General features: G+C 38.2%; 1 protein-coding gene across 5 annotated transcripts in view; it reads right to left on the minus strand.

The window, feature by feature from the left end:
• PEAK1 (pseudopodium enriched atypical kinase 1) overlaps nt 1-27,301 on the minus strand; it is a 119,973-nt gene that overhangs the window by 19,752 nt on the left and 72,920 nt on the right. For 3 of the 5 annotated variants that reach the window (XM_055715543.1, XM_055715541.1, XM_055715542.1), the window contains 3 exons: nt 15,386-18,659; nt 6,249-6,365; nt 4,235-4,431 (listed from right to left, as the gene is read on the minus strand). In XM_055715543.1, the coding sequence (XP_055571518.1) occupies nt 4,235-4,431; nt 6,249-6,365; nt 15,386-18,546 (3,475 nt within the window). In that variant the 5' untranslated portion in view covers nt 18,547-18,659. The remainder of the gene's footprint in view (nt 1-4,234; nt 4,432-6,248; nt 6,366-15,385; nt 18,660-27,301) is intronic. The other 2 variants (XM_055715544.1, XM_055715545.1) reach the window with 2 other exon arrangements.

A 27,301-nucleotide genomic window follows, 5' to 3' on the forward strand; every position in this document is an offset into this window, starting at 1 on the left:
TCAACATGTACAACACTATTCTGTAAAAGTATTCAGTACACAGATTTACACAAACATGAAATCCTATACTATACTCAGTTCTTTACACTGATATTTTATTTTAATAGATAAAAATCTTAACAGAGTGATTATATATACACGTACATAACAAAGGAAAGCTAAGATTTGTTAGGTAATATTTGTGATACACCTCCAGTTTCTCATCAATAATTTGAAACTGTGCACAGAACTGCAGTAAGATGAGCTGCAGGACTAGATAAATAAAAACTTCAGATGCAACAGCTTGTCTGCCTTGGTGACTTGTCAGGTCTTGCTACCTGCCCTCCATTATGCCATGTTAAAGATATTACCTGTACTAATTATATATTATACAAAATGCATCAGACTGATACTATAATTACTGTCTGTCACTGAACTGTCAGTTTTAGTCAACATGATTTCATTACCTTATAGCCTGCCTAAAGCACACTGCCATGGTCTAACTTACTGAGGCAATACTCCATGGCAGATGCTGTGATTTGGGATTTTTTCCAATGTCAGCAATCATAAACCCTAGACACTTTGCCTCCTTTTTTCAACTTTTCTACAGGTATATGGAGAAAAATAGCTAATAATAAATAATCTCTTCTTTTTTAAATGATAGGAGTACTATCCTGAGTATATTGAGAATATGTTAATCTACTTAGAGCAATATAAATTCAATCAAGACAATTTCCCCAACAAATTCAGACAAAGACAGAAAAAATTACAGATTTGTAAAGGAAAAGACTTTAATCATCTAGTTTAATGTCCTTCTTATCATAAGCTACAGGGTTTGCCTGAATTAACTTCTGTTATAAGGGTATGCCTTGAAAAAGAAACAGCCAGACTCTACCTTACACATTTGAACATTTGTTTTTGCATCTAAATTCAACTGGCAGCCACTGGTTTTTGTTAAATCTGTTGATTACTGATACGATACCAGAGGCACCCCTTGTCACAGTTCTGCTCGCTACATGAGCATCCACGCCATGATCAAGTCAGACACTTGTTTCTTTGATCAGCTAAACTGATTCGGCTTCTTGAATTAGTCCCTATTAAGTGCTTGCCACAATGCTATGCATTTTCAAAGCTTTCCTTGACAGAGTCTGTACAAAGTTTTTTTAAACATTCCCTGAACTGTGGGCACCAGGACTTGACTGTGGCCATGACAATTGCAGGGTAAAAATGAAATATATATAACCTCTCTACTGCTATTGAATTTTCATCCTCTTCATACACCCAGGAACACATTGGGCTCTTTCATCTTATCATCATGGTGGGACATCATGTTTCCTAAAAGCCCCAAGTCTTTCATGTTTTATCTGATTCCCAGGAGAATCCTCTATCTTGGAAGCCTTGCCTGCATTTATTTATTTAAAGTTCCTAGATGTATGACTTTACATGTTTGATGAAATAACAAATATAGCCCATGTTTCATTACACAAGCTATTCTCAAATTTTGCATATACAGTTTATTTCCTGACAAGTAACTGCTGGCACATTTGCGCTTTTTGTGGGCGTGTCTGTAAAGTGATGATGGGACAAATCCTGTGGGAGCAGGAGAAAGCCAAACCAAACGTCCTTGAGGGCAGTACCCAATATAAATTACTACCTGACTGCAGATAAAAATTTTCCAAAGCTTGTTGTTATTTCTGCTCATAAAATTTCATGTGACATGTCACAACTGAAGATTAGACATTTATCAAAGTCATGACATAATATTACCTGCTTTTCAATAAACCCCATCAAATATGTATTTTAAAAGTTAATATTGTGCATTATGCTGCGAACTGAAATGTTGTTCACATGATACATTTTACAAACTGTAGTATGGAGCCATAAAAAGGTAACTGTAGAAACAACTGCAGCTGAAGCAAGAGTCAAACGTGATGTAAATTTTTGTATTATCCTTTATTTCAGGTAACACACAACACTATCTGCTAATTCTATGAAATATATGATTTTGCTGCTTAGGTGACGTAGGATACGAAAACAAGTAGGAATTATTTTATATCCCTACCTACTAATCTCTTGATAACTATGTGAATTAGAAAGTGAAGCTGCTAGAATAAACCAGGAAAAAGTTTGAACGGCAGCTAGAGAACTCAGTGCCATTTAGGGTAGCATTGCTCTTAACAACAGGCAGCAAGCTGCCAAAGGCAGACCAAATCAAGCCTAAAAGTTAATTTAACTCTTTCATACCTAAAATTTACTTTGGTGACAACAAATCTGCAAGTGACCCAAGGATGAGGGGAAGATTCTGAATAAAATGCTAGGGGCTTCAGGTTTATATGGTTTTACAAAGGAGCATTCATTCACACACAGGAACGACACTGACAGAAATGAAGACTGAGGGAAGTCATCACAGAATCATAGAAGTGTTTTGGTTGGAAGGGACCTCTTGAGATGGTCAAGTTCAATCTTCCCTGCTCATGCAGAGTCAGCTGGAGCAGGTTGTCTATGACCACGTCCAGTTGGGTTTTGTTTATCTCCACAGACGCAGGCTCCACAATTTCTCTGGGCAACCTGTTCCAGTGTATAATGGTATTTTGTTGCATTTCCCATGAGTTTACTACTTTCAGTTTGTGATGTGCAACATAGCACATAAGAACATTGAGCTAAATTGAGTGAAGATTTTAACAGAAGGTTCACAATATCATTACTTTGGCTATGCAATGCAAGTAATCCCTGGACTGTATTAGCACTCTGGCTAAAAAATAGCAATCCCACCATGAGGAATAAGTGATAATTCATACATGAAGTGACACTTTAGCTTGATTCGTTTATTATGTCAGTCTGGTTAGCAACATGGGCCAACAAGGCTATATATAGTTTTGATGTAGCTAGATCTACTGCATGGATTCTATCTGTAATGTAGCTATGTTCTAAATACATTGATGCAGATATGTATGTATCTCTCAGTAAGTTGAAAATATTTCATTAGATCTTTGAGTAATTTACCATAAAAATTATAGATTTTAGTTTTCCTCTGTAAAGATACAATTTCTTATCCTGGGCAGGGTATTTTTCCTCTATGCTTTACACACAATGCTTAATTAATGTTTCATTATCAGAACACACTAATAAGTTCCCCACTAATTCACACTGAAGCAAAGAAATGCAACAGTATCGCTAAATGTTTAAGGAATTGAGGGTTTAATTTTTTTATTAATGTCTTATTTCATATTTTTATAAAATATATTTATTTCATAATATAAAATAAATATACTTTATATCTATTATTATATTAATATAATATAAACCAATAAAAATAATTAATAAAAAAGACACTTGAGGGTTTAATATTTAGTCTTTGATCCTTCACACCTATGTGGACACGCTAAACCCCTGCATTTGTGAGCCATCTCAACACTGTCTGCTCTTGTCCAAATGTTTAGTAAGTTGGTATGCTTGCAGCACAGGAGCATTACTGAAAAACAGTATTCAGATACTGTCGAACATTAACAATGTTTTTTGGTTTCTTTAGAAATCTTGCTGTCTGTATTCCTAAATTTGCAGTACCTCAAATCAAAAATAGGCTGGCAATCTTGATACTGTGTATCATGAGATGCTTCTTTGACTTGTTTGCTTATCTTCCCTCCAGATAAGCCCTGCATACACATGTCTTTTTAATATTAGTGTCAGGAATTCAGTGATAGTTGAATAGACTGTGCAGAACCTTCAGGACATTCATATCAAACTTTTCTGAAGGAGCAAAAGTAAGCTCTCAGACTAGGATAAGAAAGGCTTTAGTCAACAGATAAAACTACTACAAATATTTTAGCAGTTATTAATGCTCTAAAGTAAAAAGTCCTATCTTTTGTGGAAGTTTGGAAAAATACTGAAATCTACTTACCTAATTTTTTTTAGAAACAGTAATTTACTTTGTATTTTAAACCTGTCTGACAAAAATTCCTCCAAATAGATAAAAGAATGTGAGATGTTTGATATGAAGAGCAATTAAAAGATAGATTTTAAAATCATACAGAAAAAAAACCTTTGGAGTTTGTTGAATCTTCAATTTCTTGGTTGTCTGTCTCAGGATGAGACAACACAATTTTATTTTCTGTAAATTAATATTAAAACGTTTGTCTTTACAAACTAACCTTATGAAAGGGTATCGAGCTGTTCACAAGACAAGATTCTTCACAGCCTGGAAAGGTAATCCACAGTCTGATCTGATTGACATTTTCTTCCACAAGAATGTGCTTACCTAAATTGCTGTATGTAGCACTGCAAGGATTTAAGTCAGGAGAATTTGAAGTTTCTTCCTTTTCTTCCTCCCCTTGTGGGACATGGATAGATGATACTGGTATGACCGAGGCACTGCCACCATTGTCCTGCTTCACAAACACGGCTCTAGGAACACGAGGGGACAAATCCTCTAGTGTCGTATCATCGGGCACTTGACTGAAACAAACAAAATAAAATCACCTGGAGACCACAGCTGGGTACTAGATACTACTGGCAAAACACCAGATTAGGCATTAAATACCTTCAGGAAAGGGAATGAACTGATGAAGAAATAAGCTCCTTTCACCCTCCTTTTTTTAAGGACAACTTCCTACAATATTTAGTTTCCTTATTAAGAAGAAACAACTTTTGACTGAAATAGTAACATGCAGTAGTTCATGCCTTTCATACAAAAGGGGTAATAAAATGTTTTATAGCTAACTACACTCAACACGTATGCATATATATAGGCAGGCATGATTCTGCATAAAACATGTAGGACTCATAGGACAGCAGCAGAGTTGAATGTACTTTTTATCAAGCAGGAAAATTCTGCTTTAATCAAAGATACCAAGGTAAAGCAAGGGGGCTGTTAAGTCTCCATAAATGTATAAAACTTTAATGATACATTCATATACCAGTAGGATTTAGGGAACTGAGACTTTGGGAAACAGACCAGTAGCTCATCTAAGCCAATAATCTATTCCCTATATAAAATTTTCCAGGATTAAAATCTAACTGCATTAGGCCAACTGCAAAAGGCCATGACTATATTCCTCTGTGCTTGCTCTTAGCTATGAAGTTTTAATCAAACAGTGATGACTTACAGCACAAAACTGTGAAAATCATGGATTCAGTCCGTTTCCATGGATGTATTTATTGCAGTATGATTTTAAAATTATGTGTGTTACATATATATATCCACACACACACACGCATATTCAGGTTTATTACAACCCCCCTAATCCTATTGAAAACATAGTGGCAATTATCAGTAATATGCCACAAAAAAAAAAAGTCAGAGCAATAATATTTCTGTGCCTTTATGCTCTCTCACTCACAGAAACAAATACTCGTTATAGGCCACATCTCAAGGGCATATATCCTGTTCAGTAGTTCTCATTACTACAGACTGATCAAATAGAACAGCAAGAATTCTAAGTACTTGTGACTTCCACAAAGGATAGGACTAAAACTCCTCCTTCAAAAGATGATCACCACATCAGTTATGTCTACAGATATTTAATTTTTGTGGTAAAGATTTAAAACTTCCTCAAAGAGTTAACATGAACTATAGGCATATGTGTCTCTACGCCAAAGCCAAAACACTGAAAATCACGATACACAATCTTCTAGCAATCCCAGACTACAGAGATTAAAACATGCCAATACTTTGCATAACACAAGACCCCATGTACGGTGCAGCACGCACATGCTGTTTCTGCTCAAGACTCAAGAATTTTAACTGCACGCTGATACAAACAAAACTTATTAGAACTTGTTAGTAAAAGAGAAAAAATGGCATAAGTTCAAGATGTAATCTTTAGTCAGCATAAAATTTTTTGTTCGTTTTTAGTACCATGCATAAGAATGGTGTGAAGAACATTCCATGTGCCGTAAATATATCCACATTAAAGAGTTAACCTAATATAATTCCAGAGTAAAGCATACACAAAATCAAAGCAGTAACAAGATGATGAGAAATTCAACTAAGGACTTGTAGCTGCTGTAAATCACATACATACCTGCATTCCTCAGTAAGAATGTTTTCTTTAAGCAGAAATAGCTTTCTAGTAGCTTTACAGTTCTATCATTGCCACAAACCAGGAATTATGCTATCTCAAAGTAATTTTTTAGTATTGATTGGTGAGGTACAGAACACACCCGTTCTCCAAACCAGACACATGCAAGCACATACACTAAACCTAAGCTGAGAAGCATTTGCCAAAGTAAACCAACAGCTAAAAAGGAAGAAAGAAAAAAATACAACTCACCCACTGTACTCACTCACACAATTCCCCATTAAAGGAAATTCTTTCAGTGCCTTCTTGAGTCTTTTAATCATGTCTTGAAACTCTGGCGAGCCATTGATTCCACAGTGTTCTGAGGTGCTACAAGTTGTGCAAGCTGTAAGCAACAGGGCTGAACTCTGCACAGAGTGATTCACCTACTGCACCTTAATGTTTACCTTCGGGGGCTGGTCCCAGGGACTTGCCAAAGGCCCCAGGAAACCAGTTAGTTACAGCCCTGCCCGCTTAACTCTTTCACTGCCTTCGCAGATGAAAATGGTTCAGTCTACTACATCGCTGTTTTGGTAGACAGCTATGGTCTTAGTCATCTTAATTAGGGGGAAAGCAGGTTCAAATTTCAAGAGAAATTTTAAGAATGTAGACTAACTTTACTGTTAGATTTAAGTGAATATTTAGTGTCTGAATCTAATATGTTTTAAATCACAGCAATTAGATGTCAGGCCATGAAATCTGTGGGGAAACGCTTCCCCATACTGTAGCAGCGAAGACTGAGAGCTCAAGCGTGGGTATGGCAGCGCAGTGCCTCAGCAGGCACAATGCCAACCCGTTATCAGCGCTCAGAGAACACAGAAGGAACAAACAGGGAAAACATCCTCACTCAGTAAAGCTACCAGAGGCAAAATCCCAATTGCTTTTGCTTCATTAATTAAACAGTAAAACCCACTAGTTTCGGAGGGAAGTAGAGCAGCCCCGAGATTAGAACCATTACAGCCCGATTTTGTGTAACTTTGTATCTGCTTGTTGACAGCAAGTGATACTTTAAAGCTAACTCCTTATTTGGGGTATTTACAGATAATTTGCCAGGATGGATTCTTTGATGCCTTGCATAAGAGCACATATTTAGCTTTTACCATCGTGGGTGTAGCCTTCTCTGTCCAAGCCTTTTTCTTTTCCCGTTTTTATTTCAAAAACAAACTTCACAGGACACAAATTACCTTAGAGAACTCTGCTCCCTGGGCACCTGTGGCTGAAACTCAACAACTAATCAGTTAATGGAGAGATCAGCCCTCTGCATACAGAGAACACGTTTATTTTCCTGAGAAGCTGAGATTATGTGCAGCACAAAAAACTTGCCATAAAGATGACTGTCCTTCAGATAACATCCCACTGAATTCACATACTTGTCATTCACATGTGCACAAGCTCACCATTTTTTTAAAAGCTACAAATGCCCTTAATTCCTTCCTTCAGGCTCTCCTTCACAGTTTTTGGAGGATAGCCAAAAGATGATGTGGTCTAACTTGCCTGGGTCTTCTGAGAATAATAAGTATCCAGAAAGCAGCCTGCATAGTGCATTATTTTTTTGTAAGGATGGTGGAATTACAGCTATTCCATGACCTGTATTTTCCTCTATTCAGAAGACACTTTCTCAATAAGTAATAAACCAACAGTGAATATGAGGGAGATAAAGTGGGGCACTTATAAGGAGAGATTCCGAGAGTGCATTCCTGAATTAGGTTCAGATCTAGAGGTCAAGCTGACGGAGTGCAGTTCTGTGCAGGACAGCATACAAATCCAAGTGGCAGAAATTATTGACAGAAACACAGAGAAAAGCTGATGTGGCCTTCAACCCAGCTGAGACACTGATCTCCTCCCTGAGTGGACATCAGCAAACCAGTAATCAATGGTAGTCCTACGAGAGCACTCAATGAGGAAGATTACTTAGTTTTATGAAAAAAAAAAAATTATCTGTGTATTTTGTAGATATATTTAGTTTCAAAGAGATCCCTTTGAGAACCCTGAGCCCTACACTTTTAAGCTAACAAAGCCAATTTAAAACCTAAATCGAGTGAATAACGTTCAAGGGAAAATGCAGAGAGGTTAATGGCTGCCAAAGGCCACCTTACACAGGAACTTCTACTTAGAACACAGACCACTTTATTTCTGCAAAAAATGAGTGAAGATGATTGGTGCCCAGGTTTCAACCAGAGTACATTATGGGTACAAAAAACCCATTCCAGTGGCTGATGCAGTTCAGTTCCTTACCACCACCATCGGCCAGAAATAGTCACTTAAGAGGAAAGTTAAAGAAACTTCTCAACTGACAGTCTGAAATAACCAAGCCGTAAAGTTTATTTCTAATTTTTATATTTAGAAGTCTGCTTAGTCCTGAAGCATGAGGACATATATATATTTTAAATCTTGTATAAGGCCATGTTTGCATGGATAAAGGGAATACATTTGATAATCCAGTAAAGACATCTTGCTAAGCTCTTTGGTGTCAGTGAAACTTAATGGCAATGAGTTTCACAGATTAACTGTGCAATACAAAAAAATACATTTTTCTTTAACCACTTTAAGTTCTCAGTCTTTCCGTTTTACAGACTGTATTAGAGGAGTTAAGAACAATAATGCATGATTTACCACTTCTTAATCTAATTTTATAAAATAATAAATGGTAAAATCCCTTCTACTTTGTTCTTTAACAGTCCTCAGTGTTTACAATTTTTCATGTAACATGTTACCAAACCTTTTGCTTAATGAATGTGCACAATTTCCAATTCTGTTAGCACAGACATGTTCCAGAGAAAAACCTTGCAAAAGTTTTTCATTGATGAAACAGGGTAAGGTAGATGGTTAATGCTTTTAAAAACACTGTTGAGCACTGCTGAGTAGGGTAAATAAACCTTGCTGATACCTAGAAAAAGGCAAATCAAAATAGATTTGCAAAGAAGGGGGAGTTAATAGTTTCACCTGAACTTTTCAGGTGAGAATTTCTGCCATTTCAGTAGACTCACTCAAGCAAGAATTTTCTTTTCAGCTGTAACATCCTTGAATTCTCCTCACCAATTTATGCAAGCTACACTTAAAAGGTTTTGGATTCAGGTGAGAACCTTACCCTCAAGACTTATACAAGAGGACCTCTAAACTGGGAAGGACTTTGTTTTAAATAGAGCCTTACAGTGATTTAAGAGATTTTGTTCTCAAATAGTTTCTGAAGCAGCTGTGGAATCTGCAGGATTGGATCAATGACAATGAGAAAGTGGAATGTGGCAATGGTGGTTGTTCCTGCTTGTCTCTGGATGTGATCCTGATAATAATATATGACCCCATTTTTGAAAAACAATTATTCCAGTTGATTTTACTGAGTAATCCGTTATAACATGCATATTCCGCTAGATATACAGAGCACTCAGGGTAATTTCATGGCTCCTGTCCCACTGCATTAAGAGAGCCTACATGTAGAGCTCCATTCCCTATGGTGTTCAGCTTCTCAAGGTCCAGGCCACAGAAGATGTGCACTGTGGCACATCCCCAGCCCCAGTCATCTCTATTTATTTTCCTTAAATAACAGTTCATGGCATAACAGAATTACTAAAAAACCCACTGAACAGACAGCCCATTTGGGGCCTTTTAAGTCTTGATGCTCTAAATCACTGCATCAAAATTGTCTTTCTCCATTGCCTGTACGTGGAAATTCAGTCCCTAACTCCTAACTCAGATTCTTGAAATCACATTTGGTTTACTGTAATTTAAAGCAAATAGTGTAAACAGTTGTCAGCAAACTCAAGGCAAGCAGCACAACAAAAAGCATTTGAGGATCACTTACACCAGGGGTCTTCAAACTACAGCCCGTGGGCTGGATACCGCCCCCCAGGGTCCTCAATCCGGCCTCCAGTATTTACAGACCCCCCTGCCGGGGGTTGGGGGGGAACCAAGCAGCCGCAGATGACTGCCTGCCGCTTCATCTGCACGCCGGCCCCTGGTTAAAAAGTTTGAGGACCCCTGACTTACACTAACAAAATGTTTCCATGGCAGGTAAGAACTGTGGAAGTTTATGGCCAGTTCTCTAAAAGATCCTCATCCGTCACTGACATTTATATTAAATTCAGGGGCAGCAATCTGGATGGAAGTTACTCAAGGTGAACCATTTGTACTATGGCTGTGGCACTGGGGTAAGATTTAATGGGCAACATGACATCTCCAAAAGCTCTGTTATATATGTCCTCTGGTAAGTATAGAGCCCATTAAACTGTACCCTGAAATGCCCAGGGGCTATTTTAAGAGAAAATAGCCTTAAAAGAATGAAAATTGCTGATGTAGTATGTAACCGCAATGGAGAAGCATGCTTTTTAAGAAAAATATTCAAACCAGAATTTTTAAAAAATGCATAAGCATTTCACTCCTTTCAGAAGTTACAACAGGACAGTGCTGTTCTGTAGCTACAGAACAACAGAACTCCTACCTATCGATTATGAACTCAAATCCTTTTGACAAAGTTAACAATTTTAGGAATTAGGTTGGCAATCCCAACTAGCTAGGGAGAAATGTGTACTTATGCTACAGATCTGCTAATAAGTTAGAATTAATTAACTTTATTTGATTTTATAAAATCATTTAGAATAAGAAATATATTTTAATGAAACCTGTAGTTGCACAGTAAAAGCTGCTATGAAATCCTTTGTACAGCCCTGTACCAAGGCCAGAAGAATGGGCTAGAATCACTGTTTAAAACTTAGGTAACAAATTTGGGATTTTACAGATTTCTTTGTATTTGACTAGTCTTCTGTATGTAGAAAGTGTATTGAAATGTCAGAATACAGAATTAATGGGAACTGGGGAGAGTCGACTGGAACAGCTTGTAGTTACCTGCCAAGAAACCGTGAACTTTAGTAAAAGGTAATTCTGGCAGGGGGAGATCGCGACCACCGACTCACATACCACCTACCCAAATCGTACCCCAGACCCATTTCTGGACCTTTCTAACCTTTACTGCGCAGAATCGGATATGGGAGGAGAGTATGTTAATGACTTTGGGGAAATACTATGATTATGCATGAATACTTAATGAATATGCATGAATAAGTTCTATATATGGTGTATGATTTTGAAGCTTGGTGTGCGTTGATCGTGAGAAGACTCACGCACCCAGCCGTCAATAAAGAAGTGTCTGCTTATCTACATCACATTGGTGTCGATAAGTTCTTCATTCCGAGATTTCGGTAACACTTAGGTAAACCAGAATGGGATGGATATACAGATCTCACTACCTGAAGGAAGTATTTCAGTAAACATACAGTTTTATCTTTAGTTCATCCAAGACTGGCCCAAAGATCCTATAAAGGGAAGTTATGGTTGGCTGTGCACAAATCAGTTGTACCTTGACTGACAAAGGCACTGCCGTCAAAAACGTTGCTGAATGAAGTTTTAGTTCAGCTCTGATGCGGTTTATGAAGATAGGAAAGGAAGCATCGGAAGACTGTGCTGCAGTTCTCTTTTAGGAAATGTCTCAATCCAAAAAGCTGCTACTGGGTGTAAGCAGTGATCTCTCAACGTAGGAGAAACCTTTATCCTGTGAAACTCCAATATGTTGCTATTGGAGTGTCTGATACACTAGATAAAGCCTTTTTAAGAATCTTTGTTTTAAATCTATGTGCTATACCACCTTCATCAATTACAGTGACTTAGGCCAGAAGTATCACCATGTTTTCTTTTTAAAGGTCATTTTTAGTTTTTCCCTGAGAACAACTGCTGCATCATGAACAAGTGTTCGAAGAACACCTATTTTCATTCCAAAATGATAAAGCTGATGTGACTGCTGATTCTTAGCAAAAATTAATCTATAAATTTTTAGTAAATTTAATACATTAGCATTTGCTAGCTCATTTTGTACCACCATATGTGCATCCTGGCATCAAAGAGAAGGAAACAATCACATGGATAAAACAAAACCGAGTTCTTTTGTGTAAAAGAGAGACAGTTTTCAGCTTTCCAAAGAACAAAGTATTTTGCAAGTACTGTTGAAAGGGAAAAACTGACCTTTCAAGTGACAACTTTAACCACAAAACAGGGCTGAAGGTATTTATGTTATCAATCTTTAGCAGCTTCGTAATCCACTGCAAAGTAAGGAAATGCTGTATCTTGATTTAATATGCTTTCAAGACACACCCACTTCCCCATAATCTGACATTTTTAAAGCTTATCTTATTTTCCAGGTCATTGGTTTGGTTTTTAAGCGAGTTTACTGTCGCTGGCACTCTGAGTTAGAAAAGTGTCACATTCATTGATAGGTATCTTCACGTCTTTTGTTTTCCTCTGAGCCTCTGCAAGCTTAACTGGAGATTTTAAACATCATCTCCATGCACATACTTTAGCCTGAATTATCACCATCCTCTTACTAATACCTGAAGAGTCAACACAAAATAACCACAGCCTCTCATCTGTTATGTCTCCCGTTTGTGCAAAAAAGGGAGCTGACAATCCAATACTCACCTACTAGGATATTAAAAACAAAAGCCGAAACCCTTTACCACCACCACCCCCCCCCCCAAAAAAAAAAAAAACAACCAAGCAACCAACCAAACAACCTAACTTCATTTTTTGGCACTGTAAGGTTTCATTTGGCCTCTTGAATAGTATTAAAAATTAAGTAAAAAACCCAAATAACTTAAGGCATCAAATTGCATCAGGGTAACTGAATATAATACAGAAGGATAATCACTGTCCCATGGTCCCACAGTGTGTTTCTCAGCATCTCAGTGTATTTTCTTTGAAATTTGTAGAAACCATAGCACAGTACTGTTAGAAAGAAGAAACTGCAATTCTAGCATTTGGAAAATTCCAATTTTCACCAGGGAAAGTTGTGAGATACGGTTTTAGTCAGCATCATCACAACTTGCAGAAAAATAAGAGTAAATATACTTTTTGGAATAAATGAATGAGCCACAACAGAATGACCAACTGCCTTCAACAGTACGGGCTGAAGGTATTCCAGTAATAGTGCAAAAAATATAAAACACAAATTGTAAGAGCACCATCTCTAGGGTAGTCTAAGAACAAATGCCAACTGTGACCGCAGCCATTAGCCTGTTACTGCCCTCTTACCACTGAGACAAGCAGCTGCTCCTTCCTGGCTGGTCCCCCTGTCTGATCAGGGAATTGATCTGGCTGAAAAATAGCTGCAAAGTTATTTTTCTCTTGGATCACCTCCCCAGTCTGGTTCACCACAGGTGACCACATCAACAGTCTTGCCAGCACAAGAGCAAGGCACTAAGGTGGGAGCAAGTGAATCTCCTGATGGCAATGTATTCGGTAATGCTGCTAAAACCCGAGCTGGGGACAATCTCCTTTTCTCTAGGTTCCCCTGAAGACAACAGAAAACATGGGTTCCTCTCAACAGGGGTTGAGAGCCAAACTTCTCCGATTCTTTAACTTGCTCTTAAAAGCTGCCTACTTCCCCCCATTTAATTTAGGGTAGGTTGAGAGAGACTACACTCCCATCAAGGGTTATTCTAGCCCCGGGCACATTCCCCACTGTCTTCAACCTTAAACTGTAACATGCACTGTAAATACAGGGACTCTCCCTTTGGTCAGTGCCCACACCCCTCTGTTGTGGTGTACATCTTGCAGGGATGCTGAATGCTTACAGCTCCTACTGACTTTAATAGCTTGTGAAAGCACTTAATGTTTCTGAAACTCACATCCAAAATTTGTACTGGGATTTTTTTTTTAAACACTATTTATTTTCACTTTTTTTTTTTTTCTTTAAATAAAAATTTTTGGGCCTGAGACTACAGTTCATGTAAGTCTGCAGAAACTGACAATATGCTAAGGTTCTGGAAACTATCCTGTCTTGTATTTGGGGCAATTACTTCAAATATAAATCTACAGAAACCAGCTGTACATCATACTATGATAAACCTTACATTACAAAACCCAAAGCTGTACATGTCTGATTAAAGGCAAACAGTCTGAAAAGCTAATCTTCATGAGAATGCTGTGTCAGTGTTCCCAAGATGTGATTAAAAAGTGATTTAATTACACTCAGTGCAGATGGTCACTCTTGGTTAGTTTAAGATATTGTTACTTTACTTTAAGAGAAGCAGCAATCAGTTTATGGTAAACTCAAACTATGCTCACAGAGAGATTTCTATTAGTTTAAGTCAACTTTAAAGCCATTTTAACTAAAAATCACTGTAACTTTCTGGTATAGACAATAGAGAAAAAACCCCAAAGAACACTACCATGATACGTTTTCTGAGGCTCACACTTTACAAAATCTTTTGTTTCCTACCACTAGGTTATTATAATGAATTAAATAATGCCACTTTAAAGCTATTTTGGAACTGGTGTATGTAATAATATGGAAGACTTATTCCAATACGTCCACAGCCGCAGTCTGTACTCAGTGAAATGCATACTATGCCCACGTGACTGACTGCAACAAATGTCTCCAGTCCTCTTAGATTATGCACTATCATGAGCTGTAGGAAGGCAGTGGTATGTTGAACACGATGTGCACATGGAAAGTATTACAGTTCTTCGTGTTCTGAGACAACGAAGAAAGCACGTGTACCCTTGGAAAAGGGAATAAGCAGACCTTTAAACCAACAGACAGACCTAAACCATCCAACTACCATGAACTTAGAGGAGTAAGATAAGTATCTACTGGCCAAGTATTTTCACAGGAATTAGAACAATGATTCATTTTAGTAAATGCTGATGTAAAAAAAATTTAAAAATTAAATGGCTGAACAAAATTGTCAGGCAGAAATGAAGCTCTACTGAATCCAATACTGTTAGGGGACAAAGTATATTCATTGCTAAAGGCCTTACAAAATGGAGATAGATTATTTTATAGATAATCTAATTCTATTGTTACTTTTTCACGTGATTTATTTTGGGACTGCTGCAGTGATGTTGCAGTGTAGCATCAAGTTAATTAGCATCTCTTGTATTGGGTGTGTGAGACAAAGTTAGCACACCGCCTTTTATGAGTCACTGATAATTTAATTTCTATTGTACTTTTCAATAGTTGCCTTCTATTTCTGCAGAGACATTCTTTAGATTCCTATAACATAAGATGATTTTCTTAAACTAGGAAGTCATAAAAATGTATCTGATTCAATGTAACATGGCTACTGTGACGTATTAGTGAACCTGCAATACAAACTCCAAATATCAGGTACTGTTTCTAGTAATTATTTGTTTTCTTTTCTGAACGCAAAGATTTAAAAATTATGCCTTAAGTTACCTAAAATAAATATACTTTGAAAAAAATTGCACTTAAATTAACAGAACTGCTTAATTTCTTCAACTTTCAGCTGCATATACAGAACATTCACAACTGACTAAGTGACTAAAACAGATGAGCAGAGTACCTGGGGAATTTCTTGGGAATCTGAGGTGGGGACGGATGGCTTGTTATTTTCTGTTCAGAAGCCTCTGGAGACTTTTCTTGCATTTCTTCTTTGTCTTCTGCTAGCACATCTGCAATAGCAGACTCCACTCCACTCTTGTTTGGATGATCAACCTTTGGTTCACCTTGTGCCGGTTCACATCTATACATGAAAACAATCGACGGCTTCTCACTGGAGTCTGACTTTGCCTCACTGAACCAGTGATGACGTTGAACTGGAGGAGGGGGGAGCATATGTATAACAGTTCCATCAAGACCCACCAGTTTTCCTTTCTCCCTTTCTTTCTCTTTATCCTCATCATCATCAGCTTTCCTGCGGCGGAAGAAGCTCTTAAATGATATCCAGCGTTTGGGTTTCGCATCAGCAGCTCGCCGACCTTCAGAATGAAGGATTGACTCAGCCTCTGTTGACCTGGTGGGACTGTTTGGTTTGGTCCAATTGCTGAAATGTCTTTGCAACAAGTTACTTGCATGATAGGGTGAAGAAGTGGACCTTGGAGGAGGAAATGGTGGTGCTTGCTCTGTTTTGGGACTTGTGGTATTTGGGGTGGCTCTCACTGGTGTTGGAGAGCGAGTGGCAACTGGTTGTGAAAGTGAGTCTTTCTGCATTTTAATGGCAGTGTTTTCCACGGTCTTAGCTGACTCTGTTTCAGACTGTGATGTAAACAGCGATTTGGGTCGTACCAGGGTGTTTTTAGTGGCATCTGCATCAGGGGGCAAGGAGTACAGTTCTTCGATGCTACAGGACTTGGGTCCGGACCGAGGGGTTTCTGGTGGAGACTGCGGAGGCTGGATAGAAGCCACAATCTGTGAAAGCACTGTGCTTGCATTCTCTCTACTGCTGCTGCTGCCAACAGAAGCCTCTGGTGTTACATTAGGTTTTGCTGCAGGCTCCGGTGCTGCCTTTTGCGCTCTTGCTGGGGAGCTGTGGTCAGAATGACTTCTCTGTGGGGACATCTGATTTTTACTGAGACAGCTATTAAACTCTTGGACCTTCTGAGCCACAGAACCCAGCCTGCATTCAGAGCTATTAGTCACCCCCTTTGCCTGGGAAAATTCAGTGGGTTTACCTTCTATGGCTTCTGTCATTTTGCTTTCTGTTTCTATTTCTTCATATGTGTGGCTTATTACACTAGTAGTTTTATCTTTGATGGATAGCTCTCCACTGGTCCCTAGAAAACTTTTATAGATAGCCAGGTTATCATACGCATTTGGATTGATTACAATAGGAACTTTAATAGCATTTTTGGAACTCTTAGCGTAAGTGGGTTCATCGTGAATGATAATAGGAAAAGGTGGCATGCCAGCATTATTGTAGCTGTTGAACTTTATCTCAGATAAATTCGGAGACTTAACCGGGATAGTTTTTGAGGAAATATTTGTAGCTGTCGGTGAAGTAGGAGCTGACTTGTGGCTTGTCTTCCTGGGAGGAACAGAAGGTCCTGAGCTGTTAGCCATTAACTCCACCTTAGGTATCTTTTGTCTCGGACTAGTACTAGAAGTCCACACTTCTTGATATCTAATTGCACTGGATTTTTTCAGGTTAGTATTTACTCGTATAGGTGATGCTGCAGAGGATGTAACAGGCGTACCTGGAGTTACTGGTGAGCTTGGGTTAGATGACGTATTTTTGGTTTCTGAGGTTTCAGGCTGATTCTCCTTACATTCATTGGTCATGGCCGCTGATACATCTACTACGGTATATGGCTTGCAAACTGGTTGTTCCATATTCACCACCCTGTAAGGTTTTGCTTGTTCTTCCACAGGCACCAAATTTATAGTTACAGCTTGACCAGAAACATCTGAAGAATTTTTATTCTCTTGCTTATCAGTCTGCACAGCAATTTTGCCATCCTTCTCTTCCAGTCGGAGTGCAAGGACTGTCTTGTGAGTTTCTAGACTTTTTGGACCATTTCTGGGAGCTTTTGACACATCTTTCACTTGCTGATTATCACAAAGACTTTCATATTCTGATTCAATCAATTTGAGGTCCTGAGGAGTACTAGGAGACAACCCTCTGTTACTGAGCTTCTGTGAAGAACTGCTTGCTGTTCCAGAATGAGACTCTTCTGTCAAAGAAGAATCAGGAGATGTAGAATCAGAAGACACCACGCTCTGCATGCTCTCTTGCCCATAGAGAATCACAGTTTCTTCCCCATAACCATTTAAAATTTCATCGTAACTGTCGTCATAATCTACTGCACAGATCCGCTGGAGAGACTTGTTTCTAAGGGGCACAGTATTCCATTTTTTGTCAACACAGAACTGAACAGGAGATAGGGTGTTAGCTCTAAAATTAGCAAAGCGAGGTTGGCCCCTCATACGAATTTCCATTGCTAGCAACTCTTCATCACTTTCATCCCAGCTCTCATGGTCTTCTTGCATGCTGCCAAAAAATGTGTCATCCTCACTCTCATCTCCACTAGAGAACTCTGGATAACAGAAACGTCCACCTTCATTACTTATTACTTCAGTGCTTCCACTCAGAATAACGTGCTTACTGTGTGAATCCTTCATACCACCCATCATGCAGCTTGGAGGGATCTTTCTTTCTAATGATCTTTTATAACAATTATTTATTCTTCCTAAGAAAGTTTCTCTTGAGTTCATTTCATTTCCAGTTAGCTGAGGTGTGGTATCCAAACCCGCAATCTCCTTCAAAACTTCTGTCAGTCCATTGTTATTGTTACTTGGTATCTTACCTACATCATCGTTGTTGCCATAAGGCCTGTGAACATGGCTATAACCTTCAATTTCATCTTCATTATTATTGTTCAGTGGTTTTTTGTTCAAGACAGCTTTGTTTCGGTTCCACCCTGCAGGCACTGATTTATTCTCACAATGGTCCGGTGTGCTGATTTCACCACATACACCCTGTCCATCTACTACCATCATGGTGGGTTTCACAGCTATAGTGGGTTTCTTTGCCACAGGTGGTCGGAAATTTCCTGTATTTCTCCCACGATGGCTGTTACTTTGGTTTGCATTGGATTTCAGATTTCCATGCGTGAGATTTTTTTTTTCAGATACTGGGGGTAACTGATGCAAGCTTTTGGGCTTGAAGCAGTTCTTACATTCACCAGGTTTCCAGACGTGTTCAGTGAAAGTGTTGCAAGCAGACATTTTCCCAGAGCTCTGCGCTTTATGCTGTGCTTGTTCAGTGCATGGCAAGGACTTAATTGATATGGTTCCACTCTGTTCGCTTAGAATGGCTACTGTTTTGAGCAGTGATCATTCTGAAACACAAAAGAGAAAAAGGGTAAGAACAGGGGAAAAAAAACAGGTTGATCATTATATTTAGATTTTCTACACTGTGAACAACTTGGATTAAGCAAGTAGCCTTTTACTGACATCTTGGCTCTTTTTACCTAAATTTACAAAACTATGTAATTGAAATGCAAAAAAAGTTGCAGATATCATTCTTCTCATACATAGAGAATTAAAACTTTGGCAGCTAAGTCCTGTATTACTGAAGCAGAGAAGAGAGAGCAATGGCAATGACTGAGAATTTAGAATAATTCTCTTGACTAGTTCAGGACCACTGACCTTTAATTTTGTCCAATAAAACAAACGCTAGGAGAAGGATATAAAACCGAAGATTAGTGCACGTTGCTTTCAACGCAACTACTTGAACATGAGACAGGAAAATATGTTTACTCTCCCAAAAGCAATTGAGATCATTTGTTCTAGCTTTGAATGTGTATGAGCTCATCTTAAGTGACAAAGTATGTTCAAGCAATTCCAAACTCTGCCATTTTAGCACTTCCTCCATCAGAGTCAAATTATAACTGGACAGATAGTGGGTTGAAGGGACAGGCTGGACTGCTATGCTAGAAAAGTCAGATAAGAATGCTGGGGAAACCTTTCCAGAAAGTCACTGTTTCTTCCTCCTTTAGCTTACAATAGTGGCAATACACCATTCCTATAACCTCAAAACACAGCTGTGGATTTTTAGTTCCCGATTTGTTTCACACATAGCTTTTCTACCTAGCCCCTCCAGCAGTAACAACTCAAAAATAACTGAAAATACCTTTCAAAGTGAACTTTTTTAGTTCCTGAAACGATCAGCCTTAAGTAAAGACCAAAGATGAATGTGCTGTGCTTTATAGTCATTAAAGTATCCAGGATTTGAGAATTCCATGAATTAATGCCTGAAGATTTTAAGCCTGCTAAGCCAAATCCACAAGTCTGGTCTCTTCATCACTGTTGTGTAACTCAAATTATTGGAGACATTTTACTGAGGTGAAAGAATCTGTACGTCCGCTGCTGCTTCTCTAAACACAGGCATTGAGAATCAATCATTTTCTGTTCTTACAGGTTTTGGGTGAAAACAGACACGCTGACTACACAGGTACACTGAAAGAGTATTACTGAACCCATTTGCTTAAAGATGCAGCTCTCTCTAGAGCCTGTGGTTCGTAACTCAGCAGCAGGATAGCTATGCTGGAATTGAACACGGGCACAGCTGGTTTTCATCAGTGTAGCAAACAATAGAAACTATTAGTACAACTGACACTTGTATGAATTTGTCAGTCTCCTTACATACTGTGTGTTTCGAGAAGGGGCTGCCCTATGCTGGGAAACACCAATATAGCAAACCTGTTCCAACACCAGATGGGGCTGAAGCCTAACTCCGTTAAAAGTATCTTCAGACACATTCCTGGTACCAAGGCTATCAGATTTCATATGCTGACTACATGTTTCCAGACAAAGCTTTTTGCCAAAAAGTCAGTGCCAAAAGCTTTCTCTACGTGACCTAAGAGATAGAGAATCTGCCAGATAGAAATCTGCCCAAACTCTCAGCCTGTTTTGTATATACAGAGTAAAATACCTTTATATTGTTTTCTTTAATCTCTGCCAAAATCTGTTGCTTCAACACTCTGCAAGCCCATATATTGTAAGCAAAAAAACTACATTAAGAAATAATTCCCCTAAAATCAGAGACAGAGAGAGTCAGTGCATGCATGCACATACTATAATTTTATACTCCAGTTAGCTCCTTTTTTCATGTATTTAACAAATAAAAGGAGTAAAGTTACACTAATGAGGAATCTACAAGAATGTTTTCTTGCAAATTATATTTTTCCATTACATAAAACCTCTGAACAATTTTAAAGGGTTAGCACATGCAGGTGTTGCTTTTAAGATTTAGCTGACTGATACTATTTCTCCAAAACTGCATAAACTGCACTTGCTCTAGAATCTTATCACAGACTAGACAGCTCTACGGCCTACCAGGTCAAACATTTACTGCTAATAATTTTGGGGTAGAAATAAGAAAGCACTCTATTGTACACCTCTGTATGAGTACATTTTTATGTCGTACCACTGGCATGTACAAATGTTGTACCTCTCATTTGCTCAGATACATTGATACTGATCACTTTGCCTCTATCCTGAGTAGGTGCTATGCTCAACATATGAATGTGAACTGCAGGAAACTTAGTAGAACCATAACACAACACTCCAGTCAGAGTGAGACCTAAAGCAAGGTCATACCTCTGTGCAAACATACACTGCATGTCCCCGGAGTACCACCTGCAGCAATTTAGCTTAAAAACAAAATACATGTTGACGTGTCTGGGTAAATGCAGATATGCAACTCGTACACAGGAAATACGTGACATGCACAGGTATTTTAGATCTTTTACTATTCAATACGGCCACACCCTCTAACATGACTTTTGACACAGTCTGTGACATAGACAAGAGCCACTGGCTTCTCGGATTTCCAACTGGCTTTGGACATGCAGAATGAGCAATTCCTGTAGAATGCTTTGACGCTGTGACAAAGAGGAAATATATTTCCTCTTGTCTGAAGGTGTGTATCTTATAAGAATTCAAACATCTGTGCTACTTTCATACCTTGATATCAGAAGCACTCCTATGCTATTAAAAATTACATTCTTTAGACTTGTACATGTCTAAACAAGTATTTGCATTCTAAAAAAGATTCAAGCAGTTTCTTCATTGTTGCACAACAAAAAGCTATTTTTCTGATGTTTTCCTCTCCCTTTAAAGAAAATACATTTACTGTTTCAACTACAGATTCTCTATTATGAGTGCTAATTACAGTGAGAGTGATTATAAGTGACGACAGAAATTAAATCTTTCAGTATTAAAAAACCCCAACAAAATAGAACATTTGACATGTTCAGGCTATTGCTTCCCTTGCTTTAACAGCAGCTGTAATTTGGTAGAGGGCAGCAAAGTCCACTGAAGGGAATAAAAACACAAATATAACAAGAAAAAATATCCTGACATTGTTAATTCCTAGATTCTTATCACTACTCTCCAAACCAAAGAAGGTCCAGGCAATCACACATCAGATCTCATAAGCTGGTAGCGATCAGGTGTCATCTCTTCTGTAATTTCCCTGCTTCCATAACAGCCCATGTAACTGCCAAGGAACAGGAATGCACACTCTACAGAGCTCAGGGCTCTTCTGAAATGAGTAGTTCAGATGACAGAATTTACTGAAGATAGTCAGTTGTGGTAATTGATAGTCAATCCAGGCAGTAACAACCTCAGATGTTAAATACAAAAGAGGACTAGGCTTTTAAAGAAAGCATTTCTTTAACGTACAGTAAATATGTAATATCAACATTGGGATACAGGGATGAAATGCACGAAGTCCTTTATGTAAGTTGATAAGCATAACTATTCACAATTTATACATGGAAACACTGCAGTGCATTGACGCTATGTAACTAAAATTCATCGAGTCAGTGACAGGAACAAGTACAGACAGACAAGTTCTGCTCCTAATGGTGGTGCTGCACCCAGCAGATTGTGCTACTTTATTCACTGAATGGCTGAGTCAGCACAGATAGTTTATCAGCTTTAAAGGCCAAATCACTCATTGTGTAAATAAGAATAAAGCTCCTCATCTCAGAAGTCACACAACTGCACACAGGAGGGCTCAGCCTAGCACTGTTAAGTTGGTATCAAACAAACAGAAATGCAGAAGTGTATTTCACTTTCCAGGTCAGAGGGAGAAGACGACAGATTCAGAGATTAAAAAGTAATCAGCCGAGATATCCTTATGCCAGGAAACTGAACCTTGCATAGAAATGCATAACTGTTTTTGCAGCTCTTATTTGTTGACATCGTCTTTGTGGAGTGCACAACGATAGCAATAAACATGCATTTCAGGCATTTCCCCTTTGTTCTGAGTAATTTCAGGCTGGCAGGTCTCCTTTAGATGCATGCTGGCTGAATCACAATGAAGGCCCTCTTCAGTAATACCTTATACTAACATAATTCAATTAAAAGGAACTTGATTGATGTGCAACATTCCCTAAAATTACACCTTTAAAAATGAATAATCTCAGTAAGTACCAGATGGTGACATGCACTAATTAATCAGGCCTGCTCAATGAATGAGCATATTAAAATGAATGCACCTATTATATATGTTTTCAATGCTGTATGCTTCAAAAAAACTCCCCTTAAATGAACGCCTGCTGTATTACTGAGCAATATGCAGAAGTGTGCATTTCATCATTTGTATTAGTAACCCTATCACTCTTGATCTCTTTTTAGATCACTAGATACTTGGTACAGATTTCCTTTTGTTTGTCCTCCTCCAGGGAAAAGGTGTTCAGCTTTAGCATTGCTACCCATGGAAATGGACCTACAATTTTTACGCTGCTGAATAAATTACATTGATCAGCCTTCTTATCAGACAGCAGTCCAATAAATTGTTACTGATCAACCCACAAACCTCTCATCATTGACAGGCCATGTCCTCAAGACTGAAAAAAAACAGCAATGGAAATTCAGCCTAGGTTTCCTATATACGAGTGACCAAACACCATAAAACCACTATGGATTTGTGGTTTTGTCTAGCCACTTATGGGGATCTGGTCACTGATCATCATAGACAGTAGCATAAATCTAACATAACACGACTAAAGTGATGATTATTCTTTGCCAGTATCTGATCCCTGTTCTTGTAAACTTTAATATAATTGTGAACATTTTAAGAGATCTTTTGGAAAAACTGAAATCCTCCAACTTCACACATACAGTCCTGCTTGGGTGGCAACAGGCTATAGAAACGCTCCATCTCCCAGAGAGCATCAAGACTTACTGACTCAGGGCCACTGAACCATCTAGCCCAGAAAACTGGGACCACAAACGAATGTGACTTTCTAATTAGTAGTTTTTTGTCCTTCATGCAACAAAATTTTTTTTTTCTTAAATTTTACATCATTTGTTCAACTTCAGAGGCAAGCAAAACCCCAAGTGAAGCTAACTGCAACATCTGTTATGAAATACAACCCAGACAGAAGAGCTTGACAGCCAGGTAAGTCAGGGTCCCAGTCTGAAGGCACACTGAGAAACACACTTGTTTACATTCAGTACCCGGAAGCACTGTGAAGAATCTTGCAGTGCTTATTAATGTACGAAATCAAGCAAAATAGCCTAGGAAAAGAAAAAACAGATAACAGTACCACATACCACAGCAGAGTGTGGAAATAAAAGCTAAACTATCAATATTAAAAACTGTGAATAGCAAGCTCACAGATCTCACTGCACTTCACAAAGGTGAATGAACATTTTACAATATAGATCTTTGTAGAGAGGAATAGTGACTCACAATGTGGTGAAAGACCAAGAAATAGACCCTGACTCTTAAGTGTGCTGCCTAGTTCAGTCATGACACTTACTTCACACAACATATGACAACACAAAATGTGAAACTACATAATGGCAAACAGCATTACAGACTGCCACGATTTTCTTCCCAATGTGGACTAATATTCACTAAATATCAGACCACTGAACTGTGACTATGCAGATAGCACAGATGGAAATTTCCATAAATGCTAGTAGGCATTATAATTTATGTCAAAAAAGGAAAAGTTCTATCTTGTTGTACATAGTTTTCTCAGTGTTTTTTCCCTTCCAGTTCTGAACTGAGTGCCCTGGTAACTGTCCAAGGCCATAAAATGACAGTTCTGCAGAAAATGCAATGAATCCGCAGTGGATATTGAGGAGGCAATGACCTAAACTAAAAAGTTGCCAACTTACTTAAGAACCACCCTTCAGTGCCATGGTACCATGCTACTGAGGTATAAGGGGTATGAAGGATGGAGAGAACAACAAAAATCACTTCTACTCCAAGTACTGGGGGAAAAAACCCTAGCTGTAAACTTACTGCAAGACAGAACGAAACAGATCAGGAAACTAACTTTGAACTATTTCTGGTTTTAACCTCTCACACTTTATTTTCTCTCCTTTATAAAAGATTTAAATTACATAAATATTTCATAAAACTAAGTGAAGGAAACCCTTGAATATGTTTTTTCTACCCAAAACTTGTAAGAATAAAACATAATAGAAATGACCAACAAACTAGAGGAAAAACTTGCCTAGGGCTAGACAAATGTGTAATGCTTCAAAAGAAAACAAGCATTCTTTACATTTTGCTTAACCCAAATAGATAATGCCACAGAGCAAGGAAAAGGCAAGAAATATCCTCAGGATCTGCTCACAATCTGATTAGATTCTGCATCATCACATTGAGAACACACAAAACAATAATAAGGACAACCTCTCACATCTGGTATTGAGGCCCAATAGACCAGCCAAGGCATGTATTTGGATATGAACTCTTCTGAGTTCCACTAATAAAAAGAGATTCTTAACTAGACAAAACTATTAAAAAGTATTTTTTCTCTCTTTCTGGAAAAAATATATATCATCATTTACCATTAATAAAACTTAAATTTATAACGACAATTCAGACATATATATATGATCATATATATTATAATGATCATTCAGACAACACTGTACAGCATATTCATTAGGGATACTTTTAATTACACATAAATTTATTTCTAATTTTTTACTTCTGTAAAAGAAAAACCTGTAAGATAAGCCAGACTCATAAATAGTTTGTTTACCTTGCTTCCTAAGAAGGGCTGTGTACAACATTCCAAGATCTAGCAGCAATTAAGAGTAAGCACATCAGCTGACAGGAATAAGCATGATCATTTGAAAATTTGAAAAACATGTGAAAAAATAATCCTCAATTTCAGCGCATTCAAGTTTGTCCCAGCTCTATTTAAGCAAAATTACGAGAATTGAGGCCTTCACAGCATACTAAAAAAATGGACCGGTATGACCATACCTTGACTAATCTAATTACCTTTGATTTATCTTTCCCAGGGCCCACTTGAAATCCTGCCCTGTGATCTTTTTTGACCATTGTTTAAGCACATGAAAACATCTAGAGGAATAAACTTTACCAAACCTTTACTAAACCTCTCCAGAATGTACTCACAACAAACAAAAAAGAAATACCTGAAAAACATACTGCTTCTATAGTTACAAAACTCAGTAATGGTTGTAGTTATCCTTCTGCTGAGCCCAGCTTGAGAATGAAAACTGTATCATCACTGTATTAGTGAATCCATCAACTCTGCAACTTCATTTTACTTACAACTCTCTCCCTTGGACTACTGCAACCTCTGGCTCCAAAGATCTTTACGCTGAACCCTTGATGCAGCAAAAACCAAAATTGCCAAAAATATATTAATTTCAGTTTAGCAAAGTAACCTGGGGATAGCAAAATACAAAATAGTATTAGAAAGGATATGGAGGATCTTCCTAAAAAGTACCCAAAGACAAACAAAACACCAGGAGCAGGTAATACAAGATTTAGGATTGCAGCCAGTGTAAGAGGTCAGCTACAATATAGAAGATGAAACACATTGCAGAGAAGCCAGATGAGTATTCTTCACCAGCCTCAATCTCCACAAGAATGTTATGAGTTAAAGACCTGAGAGAAGTAAGTTTGAAAATCAAACATCATCAGCCATTATAAGAAAATAAGATCAAAAAACCTGATAAATTAAGAGCAACAGCACAGTAGGGCTAGACTGCGTAAAGCCAAGAACCATGGAGGAACTTGAGAACCAGGTGGCTGAGCTACACCTAAAATTCTGTGGACCCTTCTCAGAACTCAGTACAGCAAGCAGCTAAGCACAGTATGAATGGGACGCCTTTTTTTATCATGACTTCTGTGAAGGACACTTGCTCTTCTTCCTATGAAATAATGGGCAAAAGAGAAATGGCACATTTTTATTTTAAGTTTTTAAGAAGTTATCACAAATTACTAACATGCAAGTGGTGCAACAGAATATGCAAGGCAACTGGCAGATTTATATGCTTCCAGTGCAAGAAAATCAACGACATTATTTACTGAATATTGTGTTCAGGTCTATTCATGACATCTCAGGAAGAAATCCAGCATAAGACAACTACAAAAATATTTTAAGGGATGAAAAGCTTTCCATATTAAGTGAATCAAAAAGATTAGGATAGTTTAGTTTAGAATTGAGACAAATAAAATATTGTTCTATTAAATGGTCCATCACATAAAGAAGATAGATACTAAATGGGAACACCCAGTCTATCTCAAAAAGAGCAGCAAACCCAAAGCAGCATTTTTAAATCAGTAAAAAGAAAGTTATTCCATATAAAATGCTTCCCGAAACAAGGTGGCACTGAGGTCAAGAGGTCAGTTAGATTCAGAAAAAATGGGCAGATGTTTATACATGGGACGAGACACTGACAGTTGTATTAGGTGCGTAAACCCAAAGCTTCCAATTTCAGTGCTTAAACAAAGCATGAACTATTTGAGATCAGAGAAAAATTTGCTGGTTAGTGGATTATTCCTTCACTGTCCATTTAGGAAGTTTGGGCAGCCTGAAGGACAGGGCCACTGCTGGAGCCCAGGTGCCAGACCACAGGCAGCACCGTTTCACTTCCCACGCCCCTGGTGCTATGCTGCGTGCAAGGTACCCGTCTCGTGAAATCATGCCCCAGCTGGCACTCTCCTCACACTCACAGATTCCATTGT

This window comes from Falco cherrug, chromosome 7, assembly GCF_023634085.1.
Source record: "Falco cherrug isolate bFalChe1 chromosome 7, bFalChe1.pri, whole genome shotgun sequence".
NCBI lineage: Eukaryota > Metazoa > Chordata > Aves > Falconiformes > Falconidae > Falco > Falco cherrug.